General features: G+C 40.5%; 1 protein-coding gene across 4 annotated transcripts; it reads left to right on the plus strand.

The window, feature by feature from the left end:
- Positions 1 to 876: 876 nt before the first annotated feature.
- LOC147117382 (protachykinin-like) lies at positions 877 to 14,399 on the plus strand. Of its 4 annotated transcripts, XM_085988345.1 has the most exons (6): positions 877 to 1,582; positions 3,634 to 3,736; positions 10,393 to 10,416; positions 13,820 to 13,850; positions 13,931 to 13,984; positions 14,113 to 14,139. In XM_085988345.1, the coding sequence occupies exons 1-5, from the start codon at positions 1,463 to 1,465 to the stop codon at positions 13,935 to 13,937; spliced, it is 285 nt and encodes a 94-aa protein (XP_085844471.1). In that variant the 5' UTR covers positions 877 to 1,462; the 3' UTR covers positions 13,938 to 13,984; positions 14,113 to 14,139. The 4 variants fall into 4 exon arrangements, with proteins under 4 accessions (XP_085844471.1, XP_085844469.1, XP_085844468.1 ...); XM_085988343.1 differs by lacking the exon at positions 13,820 to 13,850 and having other exon boundaries at positions 881 to 1,582; positions 13,931 to 13,995; positions 14,113 to 14,399; XM_085988342.1 differs by lacking the exon at positions 13,820 to 13,850 and having other exon boundaries at positions 885 to 1,582; positions 14,113 to 14,399.
- The last annotated feature ends 1,335 nt before the right edge of the window (positions 14,400 to 15,734 follow it).

Genomic DNA, 15,734 nt, shown 5'->3' on the forward strand with positions numbered 1-15,734 from the left:
AGAAATTCAATTTCGGTGTTTTACGCAATCTCTCAAGATTATTGCTATGCAAAATACAGGAATCATAAAGATTATACGGTTAATTAAGTTAAAGTCAGAACAGCCTAATTTAAGATCTTAGGTGATGTTTTCATTTTGTTCAACTACGAAATAGTTGCGGAGAGAAAAACTCCCACAGCAAATTAATACAATAAATTGAACATAGTTGCAGTAAAACGCTCACTTATGTAACATTTATCTGTGTATATCTCGTGTTAATAATACAATTTACATGTGGTTGTGATCTTAATATCTAGCCATTTAATTGATAAGAAAAATAACGTGTACATTATAGCTTAAATTGCGTTCCTGTTCTTGATTCCGTAACTTTCAAGTAAATAATATTCTCAGACGTTTTAGATGTATCATTACAAATCAAATTCTAACCTTGAGTGGATTTCCAAAAAGATGAAGGTACTTTGTATTATTGAATTGTCTCTAAAGCACTTTTGATGCGTCACCTGTGAATCCAAAAGAGTTCCTTTCTTTCAGCAATCCAATTACAGTTATTAAAAATGGTGTGGAGATGCCGGAGTTGGACTGGGGTGGACAAATGTAAGAAATCACACACACCAGGTTATAGTCCAACAGCTTTATTTGAAATCACAAGCTTTCGGCGCTGCTCCTTCTTCAGGTGAAGTGGAGAAATGCATAAAGACACAGCCTGAAGAAGGAGCAGCGCTCCGAAAGCTTGTGATTTCAAATAAAGCTGTTGGACTATAACCTGGTGTTGTGTGATTTCTTACAGTTATTAAAAATTTAATGAAATGATTGACTCCGGGGCAACTATTGAATGGAAATGAATCATTACGCCAAAATACTGACGTCGGTTTAGGCACGCATTTACACTGTCACATCGGGGAAATGATTTAAACAATCAGACGGCAGAAAAAAATAGATCTTGACATTTCTGCACTTAAATTATGATCCTTTAATTCAATTCGCCAGACTGAGGGAAGACTTGTTCACCTTCGAAATCCTGGAGGGCTATTTTTGGATCAGTAAAGTACCTGCGCTGTATCGACCCCTTGATGCAGGGTATAAATGACACGGATTCAACTGGACTTTCATTCAGACTCCAGCTTTGAGATCAGGAATCTGAGACATTCAAACTGCACGTTGGCGAAGACCGTCATTATCAGCCTCCTGGTCAGACAGAGCAGGAGCTGCTGTCTGTGTCCCTGTAGTTGGCAGGTAAGCTGAGCGTGTCAAAGAAGGAGCGAGCGAGCTCGGGGATTTCCGGGATCGGACGGAAAAACACGAACTGGACTGGGGCCAGGTGCGGGCACACTCCTCTGGCACAGGCGAGGAGAGCGCGCAGCCACTTCAACTCTCGCCACTCTCTCCACACCGTCTTCCGCAGCTCCAGCTCTACACAGCCGGAGTCGGCGCGGCCACCCCGCCACCCCTCCCCGCTCCCAAGATGAGAAGTCTCCGGCTGCTCGCACTGACTGTCATCCTCCTGGTTTTGGCAGAGGTCTTTTGCGAAGAGATTTCTTCGAATGAAGACGCGTCTCTGTGGATTGATAGCGACCACAGCCAGGTATTGTTCGAAGTCACTATTTACAACAAAAAGATAAATAATTTAAACCTGTGCTTGGGTTTACAACAGCCTGTTTGCGTTTTCCCCGTGCCTCACGATTCTAAAGCCTTTAAGGGTTTAGCAGTTACCTGTGGTACTAGCTCTCAAAGTACTTTTGGTTTCAGATGCATTAGACAGCTCACTGTGGTACCAAAATCTCCTCCCATAGACAAGAATATGCCAGTTATAGTAATTGATTGCTCTGGTAAATCAGCGGGGATCTATCTATCAGTAATGTATGTGTAAGCGGATGGTGAATTTAGTAAGATTTCTGTATGAAAGTGAGCTTCTAGCTGGATACTTGGGCGTGGGTAGTCAGGTATGGATACAATTAAATGTACACAGTCAAATTCACTTATATGTAAACCTGATGGAATCAAATTCCTGAGTTCGTGAAAGGAAATAATTGCCAAATTCCAGTTTGTTCCTCTTGTAGTGAGACAAGAGCTGCACGCTGAGGTAGGTACCGGGAACTTTTTTACTTGTGGACGAGGCTGATGCTTCCTGACGTATAACACGATAGGATTCCAGCACTGACAGGAGACAAAATGAATGCCTGAATAGAGAGGGAAACGACACGAAAGAAGCAATGCTCGTTGTAAAGCCTGTGGGGTAGTTGGATAAGTGAATCCTGCTCCTTTTTAAACGAGTGTTCCGTGACTCCAGGACAGCGTGGTTTATGACTGCACCATGCCCTGACTGTATCAAGTGGCGCGGGGCGTCTACATTCCAAAGTTTCAGAGTAGTAAGTGAAAATATTACTTTCATAATTAGAAAAAACGCAGCGACTTCAAAAACAGGTTACTATGGCACCACAATCCACTCCCATAGACAAGAATATGCAGTCATAGTAACACGACGACTGTACTTATTCATTGCTATGGTAAAGTAATGGGGATCTATCAGTAATGGAACAATAAGCGGATGGTGAATTTATTAAGATTTCTGTATGAAAGTGAGTTTCTAGCTGGATACTTGGGCGGGGGTAGTCAGGTATAGATGCAATTGTACACAGTCGAATTCACTTATATGTAAATCTGATGGAGTCAAATTCCTGAGTGCGTGAAAGGAAACAATGGCCAAATCCCAGTTTGTTCCCAAGACCGGCCCGTTATTATGTAGACGGTGGACTGCGTCTTTCATCTCAAGCTACCTTCCTGATTCTATATTGTGTAAATGTTTCGAACTGTAAAACATCGGTAATTATGGATTCAAGAGTATCGCATTGCAGATCATTATCTAGCGGCAAACAAATATTTGTGAGCATTGCCAATTTAGTCATTTTAAATGTTATATGTAAAATGACAGTACTTGCAAATAAATTATATCCATTCAATATGGTAACAATAACATTGGCTGGAGTTCTTGCATGTGCGCCCGAGCATTCCTAGACCGTTTCTGATCAAATAAATTTGATGATATGCAATTAGTTGGAGCTTCGATGAGTGGGGCGTCCAAGGGGCAGCGGCGCCGTGTGATAACAAAGATATTGGACTGTACTCGAAATACGTTCGTAATATAATTATAACCTACTTATACAGTGGCACGCCGAGTTCGGTGAACCTGTTGCACCAGAAAGTGAGCAGAGCAGAGCCCAGCCGGAACGGATTGGCGGGCGACAGATCAGCAACCCCGCAGCATCGTTCATCACACGAGAACTGCAAAACCAACCTAGTTTTAATACCTCAGCAACCCGCAGGGAAACATTGCAGAGACTCGGCCAGGGTTCTTGCTCCAGTTAAACTTTTGCGATTTTTTAGAAAAGTAATACAATTCATTTTTTTAAGTGGTCTCCTGAGATACCACGTTAAAAGTAACGGTAGGACATAAATCGAGCTATATTACGGAAAACTGGTTTAAAATTGTGCTTATTTTTCCTTCCTGCCTTGATCTGTAGCCCATGCATGAACCGTTGTTAAGTCTGCTCCAGCGACCCTGGACCGATACTAACAATACAGTGCGATATCACAACTGATCTGTATTAGTGGTTGTCCAATGTGATTTGATTTCAGGAGAAGCGACTGGTACCGGATTCCGTTCGGGAGCTCTTGAGGCGCATGGCCAGGAAACCACGACCCGAGCAGTTCTTTGGCTTAATGGGGCGGCGATCATTCGGTAAAGTGTGTTTTTTTAATGTAGTGTTGATAACTAAACCAGGTTGGTTGTAGGGTATTGCCAAGTTATTTCATCTGGCGGCACCACGAGCAATAGTGCAGCCGTGGCCGCCCAGTCGCACGACCGCATTTTTACTAATGTCAAGCTAATAAACTTCTTGGAATATATTTTTTAAAAATCAAACCGTGTCAACTGACGCGTACAGTAAAGAAGCCAGATGCATTTTATAAAAACAGAAGATGCTGGAAATACACAGCAGGGCGATCACATCAAGACAGAAAGGTTCATGGTTTATGGCGGAGACTGGGCGTGGTCAGATTTTATGTCAGATTTCCAACATTTCTGGTTTTTACTATTTCGGAATTTAATTTTATATTTGAGCATTTTTTTTACAAACTCAATCAATGTCTCCAATGCCTGTGATTATAACTGTTATAAAGTTGCTCCCGTTCCACATGCTACACTTGGTGTTTTAAACGGCTGTTTAGTTACAGTTTCTAATTAACATTCTATGTTTTAATCTGGATTATTTTTTACTGAATATCTCACCTGTTATCCAGCGTGGTTATATACCATTAGTAATACTGAACCAGATGGTTTACATTAGATGTGAATACACAGTAGATGTAGGCAAAAAAGCCAATCTGAGTATCACAACCACATATATTCACGAATAGAGCACACCTTTCATGGCTCTGGTTGCTGTTACAGCCCTATAGTTCACTATTGAGGAATCCGCACAAACTATATGATATGCATAGAAGATAGTAGCAGGAGTAGGCCATTCGGCCCCTCGAGCCTACTCTGCCATTCAATGAGATCATGGCTGATCATCCAAATTCAGTACCCTGTCCCTGCCTTCTCCCCATATCCCTTGATCCCTTTAGCCTTAAGAAATATATCCAACTCCTTCTTGAATATATTTAATGAATTGGCCTCTACTGCCTTCTTTGGTAGAGAATTCCACAGGTTCACCACTCTCTGGGTGAAGAAATTCCTCCTCATCTCTGTCCTAAATGGCTTACCCCTTATCCTTAGACTGTGACCCCTGGTTCTGGACTCCCCGACCATCGGGAACATCCCGATATGCAGTCCATTAAGGGATGTAAAACCATGCCTTTATGAAGAAAACAGAGTCGCTGTCCTTTCTGTTGTTTTCCCATGGATGCAGATACAGTGGCTAATGTAAACTATCAGAAGGAGTGTCTCTTGTACAACTCCAGGACTGAGCTGACACCTGGTGATGTAATTGCTACTTGTTCTGCTTGTGATCGCTATCAAGGGACCAGCACTGGCGTGTTTTTGTACTGTAATGGGAGTAGAATGTCTTATGAGCTATACATAATAAACCATAATGTATCAATCATTAAACACAATTATATTTTTTATGTATTACCATATGATCAATACCTTTAAAAGAAATATTGCAAAGCTTAACAAAGATCTTGCTAATTATAATGGGTATGTTACAGAAGAAAGTCAGACGCTTCCCCAAAGGATTGCAGTTAGTTATTTTGCACCATTCCAACAGCTAGTTCTAAAACAACATCGTCAGAAGCCAGTTAGGAGGTTGGCTGATCATCTTGTCAGCTCAGTGTACTGCCTAGGGACAAAGGCTAGAAAACAATATTGCTTAAAGAATGTTTTTAAAACTCAGTAGTATTTAATCATTTCCCACCTAATTGCTTAACTAGAACCTGTGAGCAAAGCAGTTAAAAAGAGTAAATTACCCTAGTGTCACAGTGCGTCTTTACAAATAGATTTTGGGGACATTAGTTATCATTATAGAATAGAAATAAAATCATTGAAATTATAGTACAGAAGGAGGCCTGTTGGCCCATCATGCGGTGCTAACTCTTTAACTGGAGTTATATATTCTAATCCAATTTCCCTGCCCTTTCCCTGTATCCTTTATACGCTCCCTTTTCAAATAATCATCCAATCTCCTATTAAATGATATAATAATCTCTGCCTCAATAGTCACATGTGTTAAAGTATTCCACGTTCTAATAACCTCTGTGCGAAAAAAATCTAACTTCCTACTACATCCTCTAGCAATGATCCTGAGTTTATGCCCCTTGTTTCTGATTTTCCAATTACTGTAAACAATCTTTCACTATTTACTCTTTCAAAACTTTTCATAATTTTGAAACGCTACATTAGATTCCCACCTCCTCTTTTGTTCTACTAAAAAAAAGCCTAAATTTTTCAACCTTTTCTTCACAAGCTTAACCTCTAATTCCTGGTATTATTCTAGTGAATCATTACTGTACCCTTTCCATGACTCTAATATCCTTTCTACAATAGGGCTTCCTGAACAGCACTCAAACTGTCACTTGCACAATTCATCATCATCTCTTTGATTCTGTATTCAATGCCCCCATAATCTAAAACCCAGCTGCCGTTTTAAGACCTTTCTATCTTCACTCTCACCTTTAAAGTATGTGTACCTGTGACCTAGATCTCTCAATCCTTCACTCTTTTATATATCGCACAAGTTAGTGTAAGTTGCTAATTTTGTATTATCAGCAAACTTCAATATTATTCCTCTTGTGTCTATGTTCACATCATCTATATAACTGGAAAATAAAGGCAGTCCTGGCACAGATCCCTGGGGACACTCCTGATCACATCCTTCCAATCCAAAAAAACATCCAATTCCCCCTACTTTGCTTTCTGCCCTTTAGCCATCTCCTTACCTGTGTGATACATTCCCCATAATTTTTGCAACAGGTCTATTACATAGCATCTTATGAAATTGTTTCTGAAAATCTATATCTGTCGCATTCTCTTTATCTAGATACTCAATGATTTCTTCAAAAATTTCAAATACATTAGCCAAGCATGACTTTTCATATACAAATCCATACCGACTGTCCTTGATTAGCTCATGTGTTTTTAAGTTTAGTAGAGTATTAGAGATTTGAATGTCTGAAAAAGTGAGCATTAGTGCTCAGTATGAGGCCAATTAAACTATAGCAGCTGGTCTCAGAAAAATATCTGTAGAGTGTTATGCAGTAGGCCTAGGTTATACTGCTGGCTGTATGTGCCACTCTGCCCATTGGTAAAGGACCTCTTTTCAATGTCTGGTTAAATTGTAACATTTGGAGAGAGCTGGCTGAACCATTCATTCTCTACCAACATTAGAAGCATTCAAATTTAATTTCAGAAAGTTCTTAGACAATTCATTGGGTGATCAATTATTTTTTCTTAGACGTGGCTTTGCGCTGAATTACAGTTATACTGCAGATGGTGCAAGCCCCAGGTGTGTGAGCTTACTTCCTGGAAATGGTCTCACGTCACTTGGCTTTAATGCAGTTAAGTGTCAGGTCTTCAACTCGATTCCTGAGCTATACCACCTTGTGTGGATGCAAAGATGGCCCATAAAAGACCAACTTCTCCAGTTGAGCACAGCAATATCACACCAGAGATCTTAATGGACACATTCTTGGGAAAATTTCAAAATGATTTACAAATGTTCTATTAAATATTTCACTATATTTTACACTGATGAGGCTACTTCAATCTGATTTAAAAACAAAATGCAGCTCTCTAATCCCTCCTAATTTCAGCATAAACAAATTATAATAGCTATTTTAACAACAGTGATTCAGCTATACTTGATTACTAACCAAAAACTCAAAGTGTGAGGGTTATTGTCAATTTTCAGTTGAGTAAATAAAGCTATGATATGAAGAGCCCAGTGTTCAGTAAAATATACTAAAACATAAGGAATTGAAGCATGTACATCATTTAGGTATCTGTGAATGTCAATATTTCATGTATCCTGTATAAGTACTTTGAGGTTTGTATAAAATATCTATCTGCTTAACCTATGTTCTTATTGAACAATCCAGCATCTCCTCAACTTGATAAAAATACATATAGCAGATTTATAGTTAAAGATAGGTTATGTATCTATCAGGAAGAATTAACCACTATTTTTTTCCATCCTCCTCTAGGGGATGATTCATACTGGGATACAGATCCTCCCATATCCCCTTTTCTCGTGTGTGAGTCTGGATACTGGGGATTGACAGGCTATTTTTCAGCATGGGGGCATCACAGCTGAGCCTAATCCTCACCTAATGTCAATACTCAAGCACACCATTCCAGCAAATAGCACTGGATACATATTAGAACCATAAATTCCAACTGATTTTTCCCTTTCCTAGCCAATGGACATTGAGGTCATTTGTAATTCTTCCATTTCTGCCCAAGCCAAGATCAACTGGCTCAGCATAGACCAGGATTGAACCATGGACCTTCCTGGATGGTCACCATTTGTAAAGTACTCTCAATTATATACAGGCATTCTCTCCAGAAATATGTATTATTTGCTTATCAGGATCTTAATGCATTTCTAACGATGGCTCAGTCTGTTGGGTATATAGCTTCATTTAAGTCAAATATTAAAAGAAAAAAATGGTGCTAAATGCTTGTACCTTTAACATGTGTAGATGTGTGTCTTCATATTACTTGAAACTCTGTGGCCCAGATTTTGCTGTAATAATAATGGCGAGGCTATCAGCGCTCGCCATTACTACAGGGTAAATCTGACAGCAATTTTTGCCATCCACACAGACACAGTCAAATGCGGAAATCCAGAAGTTGCAGTCAGAGGTACCCTGCTCCTCCACAGGATGCGCTGTTGCAGTCCTCGTCGATAGACTTGGCACTGAAATCACTGTAATGGCATGAACTTGGGGTACTTACCCACTAGTCCCATGACTGAAAAAGTTAGTGCTAGTGCATTCAGGATTAATGAGTTTTTAATGGTGTAATAAATTATATTTACTACTGAACAATATCTCTGACCCTGAAAAAATAATTTTACAAGTGTGGAGCCTCATTCCCTCAGAAGTAATGGCAGACCCTGATTAACATTTAGCTTGTCAGTTTCCCACCTACAGCCAGCCAGATGGAGAGGCAGGCTGGCTGGCTGTTGGGCGGGTAGGCCTGCGGCACCAGGCCACACAGAGAGATGGGCGGGGGTCGAATGATGGAGATCGTGGAGGACTCGGAAGGCTGGATGTTGGAGGGGGTGTCGGGGGCCAGGGATTGAAGGCGGGAGGGGGGATCAGAAGCCGGAGTGGGTATCAGGCGCCAGAGCGGGGATCAGAGGCCGGAGGGGGAATCGGAGGCCAGAGGCAGGATCGAAGGCTGGAGGGAGGTATCAGGGGCCGGAGGGGGGAATCGGGGGCCGGAGGGGTTGGGGGCTGGGGATTGAAGGCCGGAAAAGGGGTTGGGGGCTGGGGGGTGGTTGGCGGGGGTACGGTCATGGGTGTTTGGTGAAGCAGGAATGCTGGATCCAGCAGGTAAGTGGAAAGGCGCTTACCTCCTGATTCCAGCAGTCCTCACCTTCCTTTAGCTGCCGGGTTCTCCGAGGCCTGGGAAACCCGCCAGCCCACAGTTAAATTTAAAGTGGGCAGCTTCAAAATGAGGCACGCAGCTTAATTACAATTTTTAAAGTGCCAGCCCACCCCCTTGGAGTGAGTTGTCCGCCCCCACCCCCCTGTCCTGCCTCCGTTAAAACCAGAAGTGGGCAGTTTGGGGTCAGGATTCAGATTTTTAACACTTTAACCTCTTACCCGACCCCAACCAACATTTCCTCTAAGCTGCATGGCCGTGTGGCTGCACAGTTCTCTGCCTGTCCCAAGCAGCCTGGGACCGGCTTTTTCAATGCTAAATTTTGTGCGTGCGTGAAACTGTGAATGGGCCGCTCCCCCCCAAAAAAATTGACCACAACCCACCCATTTTTGGGGATTAAATTTCCCCCCCTGCGTGTCTCAGTGAGAATTGTTCAATCTGAGTGGTTGAAGAGCTTCGCTGTTGCTTGCTCTGTTCACAGCTGCCACAGACCCCCTGTAGAGAGCGCTGTACTGGATCAGATGCCGGATTAATAGAAATTTCTGCTGACAAGCCCGTGAAAAGTCACTGGACAACTGTATGCGAGGTGAACTGCAAAAGCCGTTCCTTCGTCGCTGAGCGCAAAATCCAGGCCATTAAAATGTGAAATATGCATGTAAGATACAATTGCTATTGCTGAAGTACAAAATGGGGAATTTCAGATATCATGCAATGATTACTGATATTTTATTAATTTGAATACTGTACCTGCATAATTTCTTGTTGCATTTAGATAATGTTTCTAATTGCTGAAAATTTGTTTAATTCCATCATCAGAGAAGTGAGGCCAACATGAATGAAAATCATTAAAATTATTGCATTTGGCCTTGGGAGAAATGATTTTTAGCTGGAGTGTGAAATAATTTTTTAAAAATTAGTTTATATTACATTAGTTAAAATTTGCTCTCCAAGCTCTCAGCAATAATGTATGGAGGTCCTTGTTAAGTTATTTTCAGTTAAGAGGAAGCATAGCTAGATTAATTCTAGGATAATGGATGTAATTGGTGACACACTCAGCGGTATTAAAAGAGAATAATGAGTAAGGTACACTTGAAATAATTCACTCATTATTTAAAACCACTAATCAGAGATGCATTATGAAACCAGATCTGGCTACCTTTATGTTGGATATAAAGGCAGTAATAACTGTTCTGCAGAGTCAAGCAATTCAATCTAGGGCAATGTTTCTTATTTCAGGAAAGTTTGTTGGAAAAATAAGTTTATATTGGTTTTTCCATCTTTTTCAGGAAACAAGCCACTGACCCGCAAAAGTAAGTTTTGAAAAGCTAATGGCTAATAACTGAGTAAACCAAAACAAACCTGTAAAAAAGCTATATTGATTTAATTGTAATTTAATGGATTGGTCAAATTTGCTGATGATACAAAGATAGGTGGGAAAGCAAATTGTGTGGAGAACACAAAGAATCTCCAAAGGGATATAGATAGGCTAAGTGAGTGGGCAAAAATCTGGCAGATGGAGTTTAATGTGGGAAAATGCGAGGTTATTCACTTTGGTAGGAAAAATAAAAAAGCAAATTATTATTTAAATGGGGAGAGATTACAAAATGCTGAGGTACAGAGGGATCTGGGGTCCTTGTACATGAATCACAAAAAGTTAGCATGTAGGTACAGCAAGTAATTAGGAAGGCAAATGGAGTGTTGGCCTTTATTGCAAAGGGAATGGAGTATAAAAGTAGGGAAGTCCTGTTACAACTGTACAGGGCGTTGGTGAGACCACACCTGGAGTACTGTGTACAATTTTGGTCTCCTTATTTAAGGAAGGATATACTTGCATTGGAGGCAGTTCAGAGAAGGTTCACGAGGTTGATTCCGGAGATGAAGGGGTTGTCTTATGAAGAAAGGTTGAGCAGGTTGGGCCTATACACATTGGAGTTTAGAAGATTGAGAGGGGATCTTATTGAAACATGTAAGATTCTGAAGGAACTTGACAGGGTAGATGCAGAGAGGATGTTTCCCCTTGTGGGGGAATCTAGAACTAGAAGGCATAATTTCAGAATAAGGGGGCACCCATTTAAATCGGAAATAAGGAGGAATTTCTTCTCTCAGAGGGTCGTGAATCTTTGGAATTCTCTTCCCCAGAGAGCTATGGAGGCTGGGTCATTGAATATATTTAAGGTGGAGATAAACAGATTTTTGAAAGGTAAGGGAGTCAAGTGTTATGGGGAGCGGGCAGGGAAGTGGAGTTGAGGCCAAGATCAGATCAACCATGATCTTATTGAATGGCGAAGCAAGCTCGAGGGGCCAAATGACCTACTCCTGCTCCTACGTCGTATGTTCTTATGTTCAACATTAAAGACTTACATTTCTTATTAATGATTGTTTTCCATTCAAGCTTAACTTAGTGTTACAGAATATGACACTTTAACAAATCATTCTATTTTTGTTTTCATCAACAATTGTGTTTTTTTTAGTTCTGAGCATCAGTTTCTTTAGAATTATTGGGATGATTTATTTAATTCACTTAGCTATCCAATCTTTGCTAATTGTAAGCATATTTTCAGTTCTCTACTGTAAATTGCACTGAGACCACTCAAATTTAATTCAGGGCCCTTAGCAGCTTTAAATGTCAGCACCATAATTTTTTTATGAGAAAAAAAGTTTCTCACTGGTGATGGATGGGATGGTTACCTGTATGGTTTCATGAATATGGAACATCTAAAGTTCACACCTACTATAGCAATGAATAAGTCTTCTTTTGTAAATCAGAAATGTCAGGCGCGTACTTTCCCTGGTGCGGTAGTCTGCTAATGGAATGGATTTTAGGAACATATGAAAAGATGGACAGAAAAAGAATAGATGGTTCATCTAGCTTGTCCCAAATAGTCAGAATGCAACTAAGCATCACGATTTCCAGTGTACCCCCCCCCCCCCCCGCCCCTTATAATCATGTAATCTTCTGGAAAAGGCAAAGGAACAGATTATAGACAAACACTAGGGGCTGGATTTTCATTCAGAAGTCAGGTTGGAGGCGGGACTACAACTTTCGGGGTTGTAGTCCCGCCTCCATCGAGATGCGGCCAATCCATGCGATTTTAACTTGATCGACCTTGTTGAGCCTGCCCAGCGGGCTCAGCAGGCCAATTAAGGGCCACCCGGCAACAGGTGACGTCACAGATTGATATTTCATCTGTCAAGATGTTTTGACAGATGAAATATCAGTGTTTCACAGCTGTTTGAAGCTGTAAAACACTGACAGTCTTACTTCTAACATGAGTCCTTCTCCACAGACTCAGTTAGAAATCTCTCCTGCACAGAAAGCTGCAGGCTGTCACTTTTGACAGTTCGCAGCCATTCTGCTTTCTGTGCTGGTGAGATGAGGAACTCCCCGAACCTAAAGGAAGGAAGGCTGAAAAGGTAAGAAAATGTAAGTAAAACTTATTTAATCACTTTAGACACACCAAACACACTTACCTTTGCACTCATGCACACATCACTCACCTGAACACCAACATCTCGACCCCCTCCAAGCCCTTCAACCCAACGGCCCGACTCCTCTAACTTGGCGTGGTTTGGAGCCGTCGGGAATCCCACAGTTCAAGAATGAAAATAGGGATTAGGCTAAAAACTGCCTGTTAACTACCTGTTAACAGGCAGTTAATTGTCACTAACCCCTTCCCGCCTCGGGTAGGCGGGTCCCAGTGCGGGGCGGGTACCCGCCTCCTTTGAAACTGGCATGGAGGCGGGTTGGGGGCGGGATGGGGTCGGGACCCCCGATTTCGGGAGTTTAACCCCCCCACACGCCTCCAAACCCGACTCCACGGCACAATGAAAATCCTGCCCTAGGCCTCTCTGACCCCTGAAGGCAATCGGAACGAGTTTCAGGAGATCACAGTGACCATGAGGTACCTACCCAATGTCTCACTTGCCTTTAGCATGCAGTGATATTAGCCATAGCAAGGAACTTGTCCAGCTCCTGTGTGAACTGTTGCAGAAAATACGCACTCACTACACAAGCTGGTAACTTGTTCTAAGCGTTGATAACCCTCTGCATAAAGAAAAGCTTCCTGACATCTAACCTAGTCATTTTAAAAGCCTCAATTAAATCTCTTCAAAGCCTATGTTTTCGTAGAATAAAAAGACCCAGTTTTCTAAACCTATCATGATAACTATGGACTTTTAAACTAGGGATCATTCTAATAGCTTTCCTTTGAACATTTTTCCAGAGCTTCTATATCACCCACCACATTATTGTAATATTAAAACGTTGGGTTCTGTTTATTTACATTTGTTCTGAAGTACTATGCATAGTTTCTTTAAGCAACAATGAATGTGAGTTTCATATATTGTGTGTGTGTGTGGAGGGGAGAAGGCACTATGCCAGGGCATAAATTGAGAGATAACGGAGCACTGATATGGCATAACCTCAATACACACATGGTTCAGATTCATTATTACAATATGATCATGTGGTTTTCTAGTCAGAGATCAGGATTTAAAAAAAATTAAGCTATTTATGTGTATATAAGCTAAAATGGACATTGGAGATAATTTAAAATGACAGGAAGAGCAAATGCTAGATGTCAGGAATATTATTGCCGCTAATGATGCAATGCAGAAATTGCATTCAAATAAAATCAGAACACCCAATTCTATTTTCATGTAATTTAGCTATTGATATTGTTTGTAGTTCTCACTCAATTATTATTTGCCTAGGCAATGAAAAAAATGTCACAAGAAAAGAATGGTAAGTTTTATGATGAATACATGGTAAGATCAGTAATATAGTTAGATGTTAGACTTTTCTGTACCTTTTTTGTTTTGTAGGACATAAGTTAGAGAGTTTTGTTGGACTCATGGGAAAACGGTCTTCAGCTGCTGGTAAGTAAAAGGTGACAAAAATAAATAGATATATTTAATATATTAAATCATTTCCTATAGAATAAACTTTTACTATTTTTTCATCTGATCACTTGAGTTTGATTAACTATATATTTTTGCTTCTACAGATTCCCCTTCTGAGTGGAAGACAGTACAAGACTTTGTCCAAAGACATTAATAAAACATAAAAGAATTATATTGAATGATTGCCACTTATTTTAATTTGCTAGCAGATGTGTCTATAATATTGTATCCCTCACTGGTATGAGTTTATTGTTAAAACAAGTCGATGTTATGTCTTTCCCAATAGAAGTTATTTTATTTTATTGCCATATTTACAAATATTCAAAGTGTAGTGAATGTTGAGGCACTGCCACATATTACTCAAAAGTGTAATAAATGGATTTTGATACCACTCAACTGTGTCTGGTAATTGGGAAATAAATGGTCCCATAATTGATGTACTATAATTTTGTACTCTCTGTAATGAAATAGTCATTATTCATAATATGATGTTCAACAGTATGATGATTACTTAGCAGTGGAAATCACAGTTAATATGAACTGAGTGGTACAAAAACAAAAACTGTTTTATGCTTCAGTACATATCATTACAATTTGTATTTTAATGTGCCTCCTTGTTTCATAAATAATAAATATTGTAATTAATGCAGCAAAATATATTGGTATTATTACAGCACATCTTTGAGAATGTTTGCCAGCATTGTATAACTAATGGATCAAAATGGCATTTCTCTACATTCTACTGACTAGTAAAGTGAGACATTTTCAGCCAACGAAGAACCAGACCTATGCTATGACTAAGAAGATGGTATTCATTGTTTAAACAATCAGGGAACTAACACAGTCTTTCAACTATCAGACTCATCTTCCACTATTTCTTCTGATTATTTTCATTTTTTTCTAAATGAAAAAGGGCCCAGGCTTAGTGATCAATGAAACCAAAACACTTGGTAAAGCAATACTGTACTAGTAACCATCATATTTATTGCACACTTTGCATATTATTAGAGCGAATTACAACAACCACTTACATCTATAATAGCACCTTAAAAAAATCCCAAGGTGCTTCATAATAAGTCATAATAAAAATAGATGCTGAGCTAGGAAGGAAGATATTAGGAGGGCTGACCATAGGCTGGGTTGAAGAGATGGGTTTTGAGGAGGTCTTTAATGGTGGCGAGAAAGGTGCAGATTCAGAAAGGTTTAAAAGCTCTCCCACCCAATGGTGGGATGAAGGGAGGGGATGCACAGAAGGCATCAGTCAGAGCAATGGAGGAACATAAGAGCATAAGAAATAGGAGCAGGAGTAGGCCATTCGGCCCCTCGAGCCTGCTCCACCATTCAATAAGATCATGGCTGAACTTCTACCTCATCTCCACTTTCCTGCACTATCCCCATATCCCTTGATTCCCTTAATATCCATAAATCTATTGATCTCTGTCTTGAATATACTCAACAACTGAGCCTCCACAGCCCTCTAGGGTAGAGAATTCCAAAGATTCACCACCCTCTGAGTGAAGAAATTTCTCCTCATCTCAGTCCTAAATGGCCGATCCCTTATTCTGAGACTGTGACCCCTGGTTCTAGACTTCCCAGCCAGGGGAAACATCCTCCCTGCACCTACCCTGTCAAGCCCTGTAAGAATTTGTATGTTTCAGTGAGATCACCTCTCATTCTTCTAAACTCTAGAGAATATAGGCCTAGTCTACTCAATCTCTCCTCATAG

The sequence above is a fragment of the Somniosus microcephalus genome, chromosome 5, assembly GCF_052327205.1.
Source record: "Somniosus microcephalus isolate GS21.2 chromosome 5, FLI_Smic_1.0, whole genome shotgun sequence".
NCBI classification, from domain to species: Eukaryota; Metazoa; Chordata; class Chondrichthyes; order Squaliformes; family Somniosidae; genus Somniosus; species Somniosus microcephalus.